General features: G+C 43.1%; 1 protein-coding gene across 7 annotated transcripts in view; it reads left to right on the forward strand.

Annotated features, from left to right (window-relative positions):
* The window catches only part of Sarm (sterile alpha and armadillo motif), a 38437-nt gene that overhangs the window by 19856 nt on the left and 1132 nt on the right, over window positions 1–17449 (forward strand). For 2 of the 7 annotated variants that reach the window (XM_064692126.1, XM_064692127.1), the window contains exons 2-9: window positions 845–1129; window positions 7093–7394; window positions 7456–7861; window positions 12416–14329; window positions 14396–14575; window positions 14648–14811; window positions 14966–15183; window positions 15695–16688. In XM_064692126.1, coding sequence (XP_064548196.1) covers window positions 845–1129; window positions 7093–7394; window positions 7456–7861; window positions 12416–14329; window positions 14396–14575; window positions 14648–14811; window positions 14966–15183; window positions 15695–16688 — 4463 coding nt within the window. Of the gene's footprint in view, window positions 1–844; window positions 1130–4209; window positions 5076–7092; window positions 7395–7455; window positions 7862–10714; window positions 10754–12415; window positions 14330–14395; window positions 14576–14647; window positions 14812–14965; window positions 15184–15694; window positions 16689–17449 lie in introns of those variants that run through there. The other 5 variants (XM_064692125.1, XM_064692128.1, XM_064692129.1 and 2 more) reach the window with 5 other exon arrangements.

Consider the following 17449-nt stretch of genomic DNA (forward strand, 5'->3'; position numbering starts at 1 on the left):
AAACACACAACAAAAACTGCCAGAGAAACGAGCTCAAGTGGGACGTACGCCCACGCGTAAATGGAATTTTAATCGAAGTGCTGCCTTAAATCAAAACAATATTAATTATGTACATAAAAAAAAACAACAACAGCAACAAATCGACCAACTGCCAGTGTATTATTTATGTAGCATTCTCTAGATACTAGATGCCCGAAGCAAAGGTTATTTAAATACAGAAATTGAATTATCATAACTAAACAAACATTAATCAATTCGTGAACATAAAAACTTTTGTATTTTTGTTGTTGTTGAAAACCAACACGTTTCTTTTGTTGCTCAACGGGGGCTGTTTTAGTTATGGGCTCTATTTTATCTAAAGCACATTGCATTAACGGCGCCATGAATGCCACAGTTTGACAGGCACTGCGAAGTACACGGCAAGAAAATGATGGCATTTTTTGCGCTGCAAATATAAAGAAATACACAAATCATGTTATTTGCTCTTTGTTGGCGCGATTTTAATTGTTATTGTTTGATTTAAGCATTTTGAAGTGTTTTGTTGCGCTGCCAAAATGCAAATCACGTTATCTGTTTATGGCTCATGCGGTGTTTTTTTTATGCTTCCAACTCATTTCTATGCACATAAAATACATTTCATTAAATATTTGCCCAACCAAAGAATTCTGAATGAAATAGCGCCCGTCCCCCAGACTCTCAGACGCGAGATTAGATATTTCTGTTGCCCATAAAAGGCAAAACTTGGCAGTGCTTAGGGAGCTGTAGATGCAATCTCCTTGTAAATACCTTAGATTAACATTTAAATTGTCTAACTGAGCAATTTCTTCCCTCTTCTCGCTCGCAGATGACAGACTTCTCGGATAGTTCACAGAGCGGCATATTGAGTCCGGCGACCACGCTCATTGAAAGTTTCAACAAGAAGAGTGGCCCAGCATCGACCACGCCCCTGTCCAGCTGCAACACGCCCACACTGAACGGCGTCGGCGGCGGCGGCGTCATAGCCAACGGAGGGGGCCCCCTAACAGGGGCCAGCACAACAGTCGCCAGTTTGGGCGGACGACAGATCAATACAAGTTCGAGTTCTTGCAGTAGTCTTAAGGAAACCTCACATCAGTCCACCTCGCAGCAGGTAGGTAGCAGGTGCTTCAACAAGACAACAAAAACTGGGCTTAACCCCAGATAAGATCACAAGGATCCCAAATAAAAGCACATTACGCATACGCAATGCTGTCAATTGGTTTATAATTGATTGCTTCGCTTTCAGCGAACCCCTTGATAAATAGAAACCAACATTATCTATGCACGCGCGTCTATTTTTAAACAATTACTTAAGCCAAAAATTTAAAACCTACATGTGAAAATTCTAGACCCCAGACGAACCTGATAAGCCCAACAACAATAGCACGTTTTCCATTGCCTGCCAAAGGTGAAACGATTCGATTTGAAATCGTTCTGATTAGATTATTGTATTTCTGATTGGCGTCGCAGCGGCTGCTGTAGAGAAATCAATTAATGATGTTTGTGCGATTACTTTGAATACTTTTTGCTATATTTGGCATATTCATTTGTTATTTGTAATTTGTTATTTGGTTTTTGTTGCGGTATTGATTGAGCAAAGCCATAAAATTAATTGCCCATAGCCAGTTTATGCACATATACGTATATAAATATGTATATACTTATAAACATTTGCTCGAAACGTGCCGCTTGCCACAGCAATTTCTGTTTAAACATTTAACGAGCTACGATGAAAAATTTCCCACAATGAAGTCGATTTTTGTTGTTTTCATTTTTGGTTTAGATAAGATTGCTTTAGCGGCATTTGCATTTTACAGTTCCGTTTCAAGTTTGTTATTTTATCTGTGCATAATTTCCGTCGCCTGATAAGCGATTTGCCATTAAGTTTGACAGGGTATGATGAGGTCTTGCAGTTGCTTTGCTGCATTTGCACTTTGCTATTTTAATGCGCATCGCTCTTCTATGCGATTCTCACGACTAGCAAAGAGTCTTTTTTTTTCTTCTCTTTCGCTCCTTGTTACTCTCTATCTCTATCTCTCACTAAGATAACATAGAATTGCGATAGTTTTTACATTTCAGAGCTAGGTAAAGGGCATTTGCAAGTCGACTCTGGTCTGATGCTCACTTGATTTTTTATCAATTCATTGACATTTCACATTGAATCACTTGCCTCCAAAATAGTCGCTTACAGGGCACAGTTGTCGCTGCCTTGGTCAAGTTTTTTATTATTAATTAACGCGCCCATCAAATTATGTGCGGCTATCAAAGTGGGTGACAAATGTGCGAGCTTTTAAATAGCTGCTTGTGTAATCATCAACCACGAACAAAGCTCAATGTGCGTACAATTTACCGTTTATTTGAGAGCAATTGAATTTGCCTAAGTATATTTTTATTTGTTCTTGCTCTGATCCGTTTCGGCCAATGACTCATTTGCCGGTAGGTGTCGCTGTCGTCGCAGTCGCTGCCGGCGTAGGTGCTCTTGATGGCGGCAGCACGTCAATGTCGCGCCGTCGCGTCGTCTTTGGCTCGTGACGTCCGTCAATGGCTCGTGCTGTAGCGCTCACGGAGAGCACGCTTAGATTTTAAGCGGATGCTTTCTGCGCTTGTTGCTGTAGATAAGCGCAGCTTAAGCTTTTCATTGACGGAGCTTTGATAAACATTCTGCACTCAGCTTATCGTGTGAATCGCAAGCAGGGAACAAAGTGTGCGTGCCTATTCCTGTTTTCTACGAAACGATATTGTTGGCCAATTAGTTGCCATGGTTGACATGTGAATTTCTACGGAAAAACTTTTATTTTAGAATGAGCCAAGGACCGATACGAATTTGTTTCGCAGAAAATTGTACAATTTGTAGAAAATACGATGAATGTAGTAATAAATCGAAAACAAGAATAAGTACGAGTATATGCATGTACATACATACATACATACATACATACATACATACATAATAAACTGAGCACATTAGGAATACTGCTTAGATAATACATGCATGCTTTCACATACTTATGTACACATACACACATGCACATGCATACATATATGTGTAACAGCTGTGCAATTGCCAGATAATGTATGTATGTGTGTGTGTATGTTGCGGAGGAGTATGAAGAAAATAAGAATTCGATGACGCATTGCAGATTGCGGGGTGTGAATAAGTCAACAAAAGATGGTGCAAATTGGGGATTAAATTAAATACTTAACAAACGCTAGGTATAATATATAAGACTTAACATAATAAAATCTTTAACAAATATGGTATCGAAATGATAGAAGCTAATGAACTTTATTTATGACTGCTAAATGATTAATGGCCCGAATTTTATTAGTCATTTTAGCATTTCGAACTTAGTACAAATAGAATTTAAAATAATTATAATATATTTTTAAAGCTAGTTAAGATCTGTGACTTAGCTGAGTATGCAAATTCGAAATGTCAATTGTTTAGCAATTATACATGAATAAGCACACATATAAAAATGTAAATATGTCGACATATGTGCATAATCAGCAGACTTATTAACACTAACGAAAATCCACACAATAATTATTAATATAAACACACAAAACTAAACAAAACACAAATCACGGCACACACACACACACGCAGACAACAACAATCGCACCCTCCCCCTCCGTCACGCCCCCGCCCAGCTGGTGTTAATGCAAAAGAGCGACACTAATCATATAAGTAAGCGACAAAATGAGATGGAAATACAGACACACACACAGCCACACACACACACACACTAGGCACTTACAATCTGAAAACAGACTCCATAAAGCTTAATATAAACTTTAAGCTGAACGCGTTAATTAGAAAACCGCTTGAACTGAAACGTGAGGCTAGCGCAGAATTATGGAAATGCACAAATTCGCTGCATAAATTAGATAATAGATAAAAATAAGCGGCGCGTTCTTCTACTGGCTATTCCTGTTGTTGTTGCTGCTTTTACACAGTTGCCGGCGAGAATATTTACAATATGATTTCCTAGAATTCTCAGCGCTGAGCTCACGTCAACGCCAACTTTGTGCTGCTTGCAGTAGCTATCCCGCTCGCACCCACAGCGATCGCTGCTGGTGGCACTTTAAAATGACAATCGGCTGGCGTCGGCGTCGGCAGCGCCAAAAGCTCTAGCCTGCCAGAGCCCCAGCAACGCAGCTAGAAATTGGCTCATTTTACTTTAGTTAACGAAACGAACGAGAAGCGAGCGTCGCGCAAAAAAAGGCATTGAAAACAAGAAGAAAGAAAACCGTCGCAAAATCCCATTTAATTGTTGAATTTTAGCCAAACGTGCAATGATTTTTTTTTGTGTGACGGCAGCGCCTCAAATATAATAGATATTTAACCAATAATTTACATAATTATAATTTCCAACGATATCGAACGAAAACCGCAAAGTTGAGTGCAACTTTTGCCAATTAACGAACAATTAAACGAACTCTACTTGTTATCAGTATTTTCTGTACAAACGAAAAACGAACAACAACGGCAGCAATAGAAAAAAGAAACCTCAACGATTATTTTTTTTTTAATTTTGGTGCTGTTTGAATTATTATTCGCGGCAAGCGTGAAAAATATTAACTCGAAAGCTCAGTTCAGTCTGCGAAGCGTCTTGGCAGCGTGTGAACCACAAATCTGCGTCGCTATTGAAAAACAGGGCCCAAAGCGAACAACGAAACACAACACAAAAAAGAAACAAAATAAATAAATATTAAAAATACGTATAAATTGTGCACATATAAATCTTGGAAGAATTGAATTTGCGCGTGCAAAATAGGGGCAGATAGTTTTATACACACATATATATACATATATATTTTGAACAAATTGTCTGCCCGTCTGTGCATGTGCATCTGTGTGTGTGTGTGAATGTGCGTGTATCTCTCTACTGATAAGCCCCCCGCAGGCGTTATTTAGTTTAAAATACATAACTACATATGCCAGAGCCAAAGGCGCTATCACAACGTAGGCGTATACGTAATATTAGCTACAATTGAACTTTTCAAGGAATTTCCAGAAACAACGAGCAAGTTCAACGTGTTAACTGACATAGGTTAGTACATAGACCATATAGACATAAGACATAAGAAATAAGACATAATAATGATAAATTAGTAAATGACGCAGTGCTCGAAACGTTAAGGCTCTCACCTCACCTCATATCTAATCAATTGACTTCATGTCCAAGCAGCGTTAGGCCCAGCCACTGGCCCCTCCGGCCGCACAATAATATTTACTAACACAAAAGCAACAACAACGTCTATGTAGAAAACAAAAAAAAAAAAAAATGAAAGAGAACGTCGATCAGTTGGCACTTGGGAATTTTTTCCCCTGGCAAGTGCGATAAGTCGAATCGTATATACCTCGTATTATGCCATAAAGAGTCGCGTATAACACATTGATTAAGTATTACGAGAATCGCTGATCGTAGCAATATGTTTGTGTCTACATGACGTATACGTTATATTTGAAACTCTTCAATTATACTACTTATTATTCGTAAAATTCTCGAATGTTTGATTAGTCAACGCTTCAAGCCTTATTAAAACTATGAAAAGCAACACCCACACACTTAATATTCGTCGTGTTGTTCATTTTGGGGCTTCTGCTCAAGTCTTTTCAAGACACACAAAAAGAGCCAAAATGAAATCTGTCCAAAATTAGAATTGATTCGTAATGTGGCTACATTTGTCAAAAAAAAAAAAAGAAAAGAAAAATAAATAAAACTCTTGCTCGATCTGTGGGCTGGCGATTTATTTATTTTATTTATTTTTTTTGTTCCTTGTTTCTGACAACCTTTTCAAAAGCTTAAGTGCCATAGATTTTGCAGACAACAATTCAATTTAGCTCATATTGTGATTTTGCATGAATAGAAAATAGATTTTTCGCAGAAATGCTGACAATAAGAAATAATTGGCTACAAAATAACTTTTATGTAAGATATTTAATGTTCAGGGCAGCTGTAAAAATATTCAAATACCCTTGAATGCATTTTTATATTTAATAATCATAATGAATATTTTGAATATAACAAATTTCTAAAACCGCGGGTATAACATATTTGTGAAATATCCGTTTATAAAATGATAATTGACGAAAGTCAATTCAGACACAAACCGCAGGACATAATTTTGTTTGATACATTTGCATATCTCTCTCTCTCACTCAGTCACTCAATTTGACGAATGTAACTCTCTCTCAAGGTATTTGACGAAAGTTTATCTACAGTCTTCGTACATTGCCCTCTTGCTTTCTTTGAGATATAATTTGCAGGCTATAAATCCACTTTAAATTGTTTAGCTTTATATTTAACGAATGTTCGTCCTTTATCTTCTTTCTTATCTTCCCTCTCACTTGCACATTTATACATTTCGCTTCGTATAAATTCGCTCTTGATGTTCGCCTGAGGCCTGAGTTCGTCTAAATAGTTTTTCCCCATCAGCTGTAGATATGTTTTCCCTGCGTAATATACCCTGATATCACATATAGTCTAAGGTAATGGAAAACTGTTAGGCTTACAATACTCTATCTGCTGATGTGTATCTTTATATATAGATAGAGCAGATACTCTTTCTATGCCATCTTATCTGCATTGCGACATTGTGATACACTTTGTTATTTTCTTGGATTTGCTCATAAATGAATTTGAGAATGACAAATCTCATAAAACATTCGACATTTATCACATTATTAGCTTATCAGGAAGACACGCAGCTAAAATAAAACCATCTATCAGCACTTTCTGTTATACTGCCATTTCAATCCCAAAAACAAATGTGATTTATAAAGGCGACGGCGCTAAGCGCCTGCCATAAACGCGGCCAGATAGCAGACAGTCCAACAACAATTATCTATATATATGTATATATATACATATATATATCAAACATATCGTACAGACATACGAATATTTTCATATAAGAAAGATTCAGCAAATGCTAAACAAGGCCCATTTTGCGAATTTTTCAAATGTTTTTGCGCTGATTCAGTACAAGAAAAATGAGCCAAATACTTTCTCTCATGCTCTCCCTCTCTCTCTCTCTCTCTCTCTCTCTCCCTCTCTCTTATAGGTTGTCAACAGCAGCAGCAGCAGCACAACGACGCGCGTGGAAAAGAAATCCCAGCGTTTGCATCATATAACATCATCATCAACGACACAAGCGTCATCATCGTCGTCCTCGTCGTCTTCCTCGTCATCAGCGTCTTCGGAAATGAAGGCAGCCGCCGTCAAGCGCGATCTCAACGATATCAAAATGTCCATGTCGGAAATAAAGACGCTGACAGGTGCGCCAACGCAAGCGCGACACCATCCATCGATTGATGACCTCAAGGGTTTCAATAGCGAAGATACCATAACGCAGCTAAAAAAGAAGTGAGTACAAGGTCATGGGGGCATCCACTTGAGCTATGATCACATTCGTATTTATTTGCAGAATGCGCGCCTCATTTGAGAATCTGGTTGATGGCGATGATGATAGCAGTTGCCATGGCATTGTTACGACTCCGGATGGCGATGACGATTGCACACATAAACATTTTGGCAGCGGGCTGGATCTGACACATCCGGCGGCGGCACAGCTGAGCGCCAGCAGTGGGCTAAGTGGCTCGAATAAAACGATTGATACCATCAAATTTGAGGAGAAGCGTTCCAAATCGATGGCCACCACAAAAGTGGTCGCCGACGGCTTCAGCTCCGAGCAGGCGACCAGCAATTCGGCTGAAATGAAACGTCTCCAGGCCGGAGATATTGACTACAAAGAGGCTAAGGCTGCGTCAGCGGTTAGCAATCGACTGGAAGTGGATGGCGTCAAAACAGAGGAGAATGCGGCCGTCCTGCAGGTAAGCAATCAAAGAAACTAACTAACTATTTATCGAGTGATCAATCAGTCAATCAATTGTCACTTGTTGAGTAGCTGATTACATGCTGTATTCTACCTGTCAAACAAACAATCGCGGAAGTAATCAATCAATCAGTCAGTCAATCAAACAATCAACTAGACAGTCAAACAATTAAACGTTATCCGTTGCGTACTTGATTCTAAGGTGTACCGTATTAGTCGAATAATCAATGAATCAGTGAATCATCAGTCAATCAACTAATCGCAATAAAGCAATAAAGGAATCAATCAATCAGTCAATCAATCAATCAAGAAATCGCCGCTCAGTGAGTGGCTAAAGCCATGCTGTACCTTAGTCAAACAATCAAAAAATCAATCAATCACTCAGTCAATCAATCAGTACATGAAGCAATTAACTATCTCCATGCTGTACCTAAGTAGTTAATCAATCAAGGAATCAATCAGTCAATCACACGGTCAATCAATCAATCAGACAATTAATCAGCACTAGCACTAATCGCGTAACTGATTACACGCTGTATCGTAGTCATTGAACCCTGTTAATAAATCTGCGGCTAGCCAGCAGCAAAGCTTTCAAAGCTTTCAGTAAGCTAGTGACGCCGCACCCCAAACCTTTACCTCCCGAACCGCCGCCCCCCAGATAGCCAGACAGCCAGACACAACCCCTAACAAAGCTCGGACGTGCCCAACCGTTATGCCGGGCCACTCCTTTCAGTCGAAGTTCGTCGCGTGCATGTTAGAGTCGCATAAAAGACCCGGAGCCCGAGCTGAAGAAGGAGCCCGAGCTGGAGCAGGAGCTGTTAATGGCGCCGCCTCGTGCAAAACTAAAAACTGTGCAGTGAAAGTTGTTAAATATTGCCAACAAAAATCGATATACTTCTATATGTTTGTGGAGGCGCCAAAAAGTAGGCAACAGTCTGCCGCGAAATACCATTGCGTATACGTAACATGTTCTTATACAAGTGCCAGCGCCAGTGGAGTCCGCGCTTAGTGCGACATTTGAGCAAGGAAAAGGGCTCCATGCTGAAGAGAATCCAGGTACTTCAATTTTACCTGCAAGTTTTGCACAACACGTTTCCCTGGGCAACGCTGTGGCCAGCTTATCTAATCAGTGTGGGGCGGGGTACGAACCTAGAACTATGCCGCCCCATTACAAATTAGCATAAATTGTTTTATGATGCGCCTCATTAGAGGTTGTCATCAACGCAATTCAAGCTGGCTGATGAAATTGTATGCAGTCTATTGCATGAATAACGTCCAGCTATTATAGGTCAGAAGTCAGCTACTAAACAATAAACGAATCATCAAATATATTGCAAATGTAACGTAGGCAGGGAATCAGCTAGAATGCAATCTAAAGGGGCATTCCCCAGATATCTGAGCTATGAACCTGCCAGCCAGGGCTGCAAATCTAAGAAAAATTCACAATGGTTCAGTTCACGATTCAAATGAACTTCCTGCCATGGTTTCAACCTAAATTTTTAATGACTCATTTTAATTTCTAATTGCTAATTGCCCGTTGTGCTGAGAATATTGTTAGCTATACGTATTTTCATAAACAAAATGTGGGCTACATTTGATCTATACCCAAAATTGGCATCTACCAAACATGATTGGTTAAATGCAATGATTGGGTCCAAATTTATATGTATATGCCTTGGAACTGGATCTGTCTCAAAAGATTTCTATTTTGTTCGGGCTTCGATTTGGCTGCTTTTTAGTTGAAAGTTTGGCATTTGGCCAGCCACAGACACGCTCCATTCGTCTAATTGTTTATGCCGCCATCATAAAAGCAACAGATTTTTGATATATCGAACGAAATTTTTTTATAGTTTCATGCACAAACAATTAAAAGTTTTGGGCCCATTACTTATAATGCCAAAAAAAAAAAGAACTTCAATCAAATTCGTTAACTATATAGTTACAATATATTGATTTTTATTTTTGATTTATTCTCGAAATTTGCGCTCTGAAATTTCTATAGAAATTTTGTTGCTAATTTTGTTGTTGTTCTGCTTTTTGAATCCCGCCAGTATTTTATTTTCGAATATTTTTTGCTTTTAAATAAAATGGCACCGTGTGCCGTTCAGTTCTCAGTATCAGACAAACGATCGACGCGAGCGTTACGCTATAGGCGAGCATTTTCAAATAGTCATTTGCATATACTTATACGGAAAACATATATATACATATATGTATTTGAACTATATAGACAAGAGCTTTGCACCAATTTGTCTATTGGCACCGAGCATTGGCAAATGACAACGACTTCCTAATTACAACAAACAACAATTGAATGCCTCGTGTTGACGAATCCCAAATACCATATAATTATAAATATACAAGAAGACGAAGAAGAAGAAGAAGAGGAAGCAGTGAAACAAGTGTTTAACTCACCGAAAGCACACATAATTAGAACCTGACCTTCGCCGCGACTCATTTTAAATATAGTATAACACTTGTGCCGCGAACGAACGAAGCAACCACTTTTCGGTGTTTCATAAATTTCACACGGGTGCTCTGATGAAATTCCCTGATTGCTATAAATGAACGAAAGTGTGCTTGGAAAATAAAAAAAAAACTTAACGAAAACAAAATGCAAAACACACGAGTTGGTCTAAAGTACCTTAACTCAGCGAAAGTGGGCTGCAAATTGCAAATATTTAAAACTTGACGAAAGCTAATTAAGTGCATAGAGCTTACAACGAAATAAGCGTACGCAGATCATTGTTAATTTAACGAAAGTTGAAAAGCTTAACGGAACTCGAAAAGAATACTAGTTGAAGGTTGACAACAGAAGGAAGCTTAAGTAGAGCAATCATCTAAACGAAAATCAACATAAGCAACTATGGGCTATCGTATGAGAAAATATGTGAGATATATGCTAAACATTCGTTAAGTTGTCTATGTATACCAGTATATCAAACAAGTGTCATCCGCGTTACGTTATGTACAAATACATATATCATGCATTTTACACATTCGTCAAGTCTCGTTAATTGATGTTAACTGTAAAACAGTAGGAACAATTTAACAGTGTTGTAAATTATTGTAAACTTAATTTGTCGGTCAGTGTCAGCGCCTGACACACACTCACCCACACACACCCACACACACACGCGCGCGTGCATACATATGTAAATACAAAGAATCTCCGAGCTACACTCCAACAATCTCGCGACACACACACACACGCACACACACCACAAACTCTCTCGAAAGCGCAACGTCAGCGACAGCCAATTTGTGCGCTATTTTTATGTGAATGAAAATAAATATTGAAAACTGTATTTAAACGTATATAACACGGAGAACATTCATTTTTACGCTCACGCTGCGGTATACTGAAATATTTTGAAATAAGAACATCGAAGTGTGAACACAAATATTCTGCAACTGAGTCAGTCGACGTTTGCCCGCCGCCGGACATTTAAATACGCTGAGTACGTGAGGCGTGAAGTATGTCGAATACACAGAACCAGGCACCTTGGCCCGTGCGCAAGGGCATCTTTCGATCGAGCGGCCAATCCGAGTTCGTGCCCAAACGTTCGCCCAGTCCCATTGTTGAGATGCCGTTATCGCCGCCACCCATTGGCACGCCCATTAATCGTTTTGCGCACAATTCCCCACTGTCGCCGCCCCCTCAGCCCATACAAGTGGTGGGCGGCGTGCCGCTGACGACTGCAGCCGCCACAGCGAGCATGTCCACTGCGTCCGCTGCCCGAATGTCTGGTGCCACGAGTAGCTCCTCTGCCTCTGCCTCAGCATCGTCATCTTCGTCCAGCTCAAGTTCAAGCTCCCATACAAGAGTACGTAAAAGTTCTAATCCCCCTTTGCAGCCAGTCACCGCCTGCCCCCATCCGCCACCACCCACAACCACAACCACGACAACAACCCAAACATCCACGCCCACCAGCAACAACAACAACAACAACAACAACCACAACCCTACAGCTGCCACAAACAACAACAACAATAACAACAACGCGAAAAATATTCGCGAAATACCCATCGAGGTAGAACGGAGCAAGGTATAACAGCGCATAAGCCCCAGACATATAATATAACAGTACTTTCGGTCAAAACTGAATGTCGTATACGAGTGTACAAACGTTAATATAGCTATAACATAACTCCCATTTAGTTTATCATTCTGTATAACAGCTAATAATATGTTATACTCTAGAATTATAGTTTCGCAGCTTGTTGCAGTTCGTAATAAGCAACGGCAACACAAAATATCGCTGTATAACAGTTAAGAAACAATTATTCGCTAGAGTTACACTGTGTGTATACAGCATGTAATAAGCTATGCCAGCAACAAATATCACTGTATAACAGTTTAGTATAACAGTTAAATAACTGTAATATGCTTGAATTAAATCATCGCTACGATTTGCAATGTCGCTGTATAACAACTTAAAACTGTTATACTACGAGCCACTAGCATTAATTAACCACAACACTTTCAGCTAGCACCTGCATCATTATCTTCCATCACTTACTAACTGTTATACTCTGAATCACCCTGCAGGAGGCGCTCTCGCTGCGCACCGGCGACATCACACAGCAGGCGAGCAACAAGGTGGCCGCCGCCAGTATTAAAGTGCAAAGCGACAATTTCTCGGCGGACAAGAAGGCCATCTCGCAGTCGCAGCAATCGCAGACCATGACCTCGAATGGCATCATTAGCCAGGAGAAGCATGTGTCATCGGCCTCACAGGCGAACTACTCGATGACGCACAAGGGCGTATCCAGTACGGGCAGCAGCATGATCTCTTCCTCCTCGCAAATGTCCGCCACCAACGGCCAGATGATCAAGCTAAAGGATCTCAAGCTCGACGATCTGAAATCGCTGACCGCGGGCAGCGGCCAGCAGGAAATCGAGCAGGCGATCAGCAAGTATTCGAATGTCCTCACCTCGTTTGTCACCTCGCTGCAGGATGAGGACAGCAGCGTGGCCGCCGGCGGCGAGAAGTCTGTCTATCTGCAGAAGATCAACGAGGTGATCCGACGCGCCTGGGCGGTGCCCACGCATGGTCACGAGCTGGGCTACTCGCTGTGCAATTCGCTGCGCCAGAGCGGGGGCCTCGATCTGCTCATGAAGAACTGTGTGCAGCACAACGATCTGCAGTTCTTCTCCGCCCAGCTGCTCGAGCAGTGCCTGACCACAGAGAATCGATCGCATGTGGTGGACAACGGACTCGACAAGGTGGTCAATGTGGCCTGCGTCTGCACCAAGGAGACCAAAAATATGGAGCATTCGCGCGTCGGCACCGGCATACTGGAGCATCTCTTTAAGCATTCCGAGGGCACCTGCTCCGATGTCATCCGCTTGGGTGGCTTGGACGCACTCCTCTTCAAGTGTCGCACCAACGATGTGGAAACGTTGCGTCACTGCGCCAGCGCCTTGGTCAATCTGTCGCTATATGGCGGCGCCGAGAATCAGGAGGCGATGATCATGCGCAATGTGCCCATGTGGCTGTTCCCGCTGGCGTTCCACTACGATGACAACATCAAGTACTATGCCTGCCTGGCCATTGCCGTGCTGGTCGCCAACAAGGAGATCGAGGCGGAGGTGCTCAAGTCCGGCTGCCTGGATCTCGTCGAGCCATTTGTCACCACACACGATCCGTATCAGTTTGCCAAATCGAATCTGTCGCACGCCCACGGCCAGAGCAAGCACTGGCTGGAGCGTCTGGTGCCGGTGCTCAGCTCCAATCGCGAGGAGGCACGCAATCTGGCGGCCTTCCATTTCTGCATGGAGGCGGGCATTAAGCGCAAGCAGGGCAACACGGACATCTTTCACGAGATCGGAGCCATCGAAGCGCTCAAAACTGTGGCCAGCTGCCCGAATGCGATTGCCTCAAAGTTTGCGGCGCAGGCGCTGCGTCTGATCGGTGAGACGGTGCCGCATAAGCTGTCCCAGCAGGTGCCGCTCTGGTCTGTCGAGGATGTGCAGGAGTGGGTCAAGCAGATTGGCTTTCACAGCTATTTGCGCCAGTTCGAGGAGTCCCAGGTGGATGGCGATCTGCTGCTCAAGCTGAACCAGGAGAATCTGCGCGATGATATTGGCATTGCCAACGGCATTCTCCTCAAGCGCTTCGAGCGCGAATTGCAAAATCTCAAACGGATGGCCGACTACTCGTCCAAGGATACGGCCCGAATGCATCAGTTTCTGGCCGAGATCGGCACCGACTACTGCACCTACACATATGCGATGCTTAATGCTGGCATCGACAAGTGCACCCTGCCCCATGTCAACGAGGATATGCTGATGACAGAGTGCGGCATCAAGAATGCGATACACCGTTTGCGGATTCTCAATTCGGTCAAGAATCTGGAGAACTCGCTGCCCAGCTCATCCGAGGAGAACATGGCCAAGACGCTGGATGTGTTCGTCAGCTACAGGCGCTCCAATGGCTCCCAGCTGGCCAGTTTGCTAAAGGTGGGTGTTAACTTGCAGACTATTCGACCTATGCTCCAGCTCCTGCTGCTCCCCATTCCGTTCCAGGTTCATCTTCAGCTGCGCGGCTTCTCAGTGTTCATTGACGTGGAGCGCCTGGAGGCGGGCAAATTTGATAACGGCCTACTGAACAGTATTCGTCAGGCAAAGAACTTTGTCTTAGTATTAACACCGGAGGCACTGCATCGCTGCATCAACGATGAGGAGTGCAAGGATTGGGTGCATCGCGTAAGTTCAAATAAACACAAAATGAATCTATCAACTTCAAGTGGCTTACGGAGTGATTCTAAAATTTAATAGGAAATTGTGGCCGCCCTGAACTCCAATTGCAACATAATTCCCATTATGGATCAGCAGTTCACGTGGCCGGAGAACCTGCCCGAGGACATGTGCAGTGTGGCGCACTTTAACGGCGTCAGCTGGATACACGACTATCAGGATGCGTGCATCGATAAGCTCGAAAGGTATATTAACGGCGCATTTAGGACTAAATGGATGATGACCAGATAGTGCTTAAATCTCTAGCTAGTTAATCAATTAATTTAAACAATTATCTAATACGCAAACTCAATCTCAATACATTCCCAACCTTAATTTCCCCCTCTTCCGATGCGGCAGATTTTTGCGCGGCGAAAAGAATATCGATCGCATTGCGGCGATGGCGCCTGGTACTCCCGGCGTGGTGTCATACCAAAGAATGCACAGCAATGATTCCGACTATCAGCAGAGTGGTGGCAATGGCGGAGGTGGAGTCGGAGTTGGTGGCGGCGGCGGCGGTGGCGCGGGCGCGGGCAGTGTGGTGGATGGCCTAATGACGGCCAATGGCAGCGGACAAGGTGGGCCAACGAGTACAACTACTACAACCAATCAGAATCAGAATCCCAATTCGAGTTCCAATTCGAATTCGAATGCGAATCAAACCCAGCTACAGCGTAGACTAGGCCATCGCGAGCACTTAGGCTAGCCTCGAATATCCCCAGCTATGATTAAGCACACACACACACGCACACACACAGAAAAAACAAAAACACACACACACAAAAAGAAATTCTCAATCCTCAACAAAGTCAACCTCAAGATCAACTCGTTAAGCGAAGAACTGTTATACTAGCAGAAAACTGCTAAGTCATGGCAGCTTCTATATCTCTCTCTCTTTAGTACACACACACACACAGACACAAACACGCACAATTACCCTCTCACTCACACTCGTTCACACACATACCACATCTCTCTCTCTCTTTCTCTCTCTACTTTACTCTACTCTAAAAAAGAAAAACAAACCAACTTAATTAATAATTAATTTAATTTTGATTGCAAACTCGAAACTCGATAATTCACGAGCAGCTAATCACCAGGCAAATAGATACCGGCAATCCCCTTCACCGGCCCGCCAGCGCGGCAGCACCTCCCTCTTGACATATGGGCGTGGCCAGGCGAAACGGTCCAACATACTCCCACCCTACCGCACACAGCAGGCGGCGCTGCTCCACAAATCCAGCGCCGGATCAGCGTCCATGCAAAATATGACGCCGCTGGCATATTTGCCGCCGCGTCGCAGCTCCGCTGCCGGCCTGGGTCACAATGCCAGCGTGGCCAATGGCTATCGCTCGCACAGCGTGGACGGCCTGCTGGATCAGGCGGCGGCGGCGGCCGGCAGTCAGGATAGCTTGAGCACGCCGGAGCAGCGCATTGCGGCAGCGGCAGCTATGGTCGCCGCTGGCAGCACGGCGCTGACCAATGCCAGCTCCACGAGCACGCTGCAGCCAGAGGAGGATGATGAGACGGAGGAGGCGGATGCGACGGCGTCAGCCGCGGATATGTGCCATGTGACGCGTCGCGAGAAACAGACTCTGGCGCCGCCGAATGTGCAGCAGCATCGCAAATCGCGCAGCCTGGACCACATCTTGTCCAAGCAAACGCTGGCCGAGCTGCTGCCGCCCAGCGAGCCGGCCGACGAGACGCAGAGCATGCAGAATCTGGCCTTGCCACTGACGCCGCAGCCGCAGCGACGCGATACGAGCTCCTCGTCAAAATCGCCGACGCCGGAGCGACCGACGCTGCCGCAGCGTGGTGGCTTCTATAATCGCCAGAGTCCCGACGGCGTCAGCTCCACGGAGAGCGAGCGCGAGGATGCGCAGTCCGTGAAATCGCAAACGCAATCGCAAACGCAATCGCAATCGCAGCATGGCAATCAGCAGCGGGCGGCGGCGCATGTGCATCGTGGTGGCAGCCAGAACAGCAATAAGACGTCCAACTCATCGCTGGGATCGAACAATAGCGCCAACAATAAGACGATATTTAATCGTACGATGAAAAAAGTGCGCTCTCTGATCAAAAAGTAAGCAACATGCAACTGAGAAAGGCGACAAATGCGTTCGTCAAATCATTTGATCGCTACTTCTACTAGTTACTCGCTACTTCCATTCGTTACTTCCTAATATTGCACACACTTACTTTCAACTGACTCATCTTGTTTGAATAACGTCTTTCACTCACTTAGTGCCTTACGTTTACTCGCTACTCGCTACTCGCTGCTCGTTACATTTGTGCCATTTAAAACGAATCTCATGCATCAACATTAATCACTCACACAAACCATTCCCTGGGCCACACTCCCCCTCGCTCTCTTTCTCTCTCTCTCTCTCTCTCTGTATTCCACTGTGTGTCTCTCTCTCCTCTCTCTCTATCTATCTCTTTATGTGGTTATGGTATTCGCTCGCTATCTCAACTTATCTCTCGTAGCTCGTTGTTTCAACTCGTCAAGCTAAGCATCCACTAAAACTTGCCTGCGTTGCCCGAAACAACTTCTTGAACGCCCCCTCTTACAGTCCAAAGCCAATATCTATTTGCCTTGTGATTAGTTGTTTTTTTTTTCTATATATATGCAAACAAAAAAAAAAAAACGAATTTAAATTGCAAAACTAATTTATGAATTATTATTAACGACTGCATATAAAGAATACATAATTTATGAAACTAATTTTAAACACAAAAGAAACAAAAAATACATAAAAACTCTATTAATTTTAGTCTACGATTAATATTTATTATCAAAAATTGTACATTTTCTTTTCAAATGCAATTTTTTTTCTTGTAACC

Source organism: Drosophila montana, unplaced genomic scaffold (genome assembly GCF_035044405.1).
Source record: "Drosophila montana isolate Dmon_TW-CO22-7 unplaced genomic scaffold, ASM3504440v1 contig_3526_1, whole genome shotgun sequence".
NCBI classification, from domain to species: domain Eukaryota; kingdom Metazoa; phylum Arthropoda; class Insecta; order Diptera; family Drosophilidae; genus Drosophila; species Drosophila montana.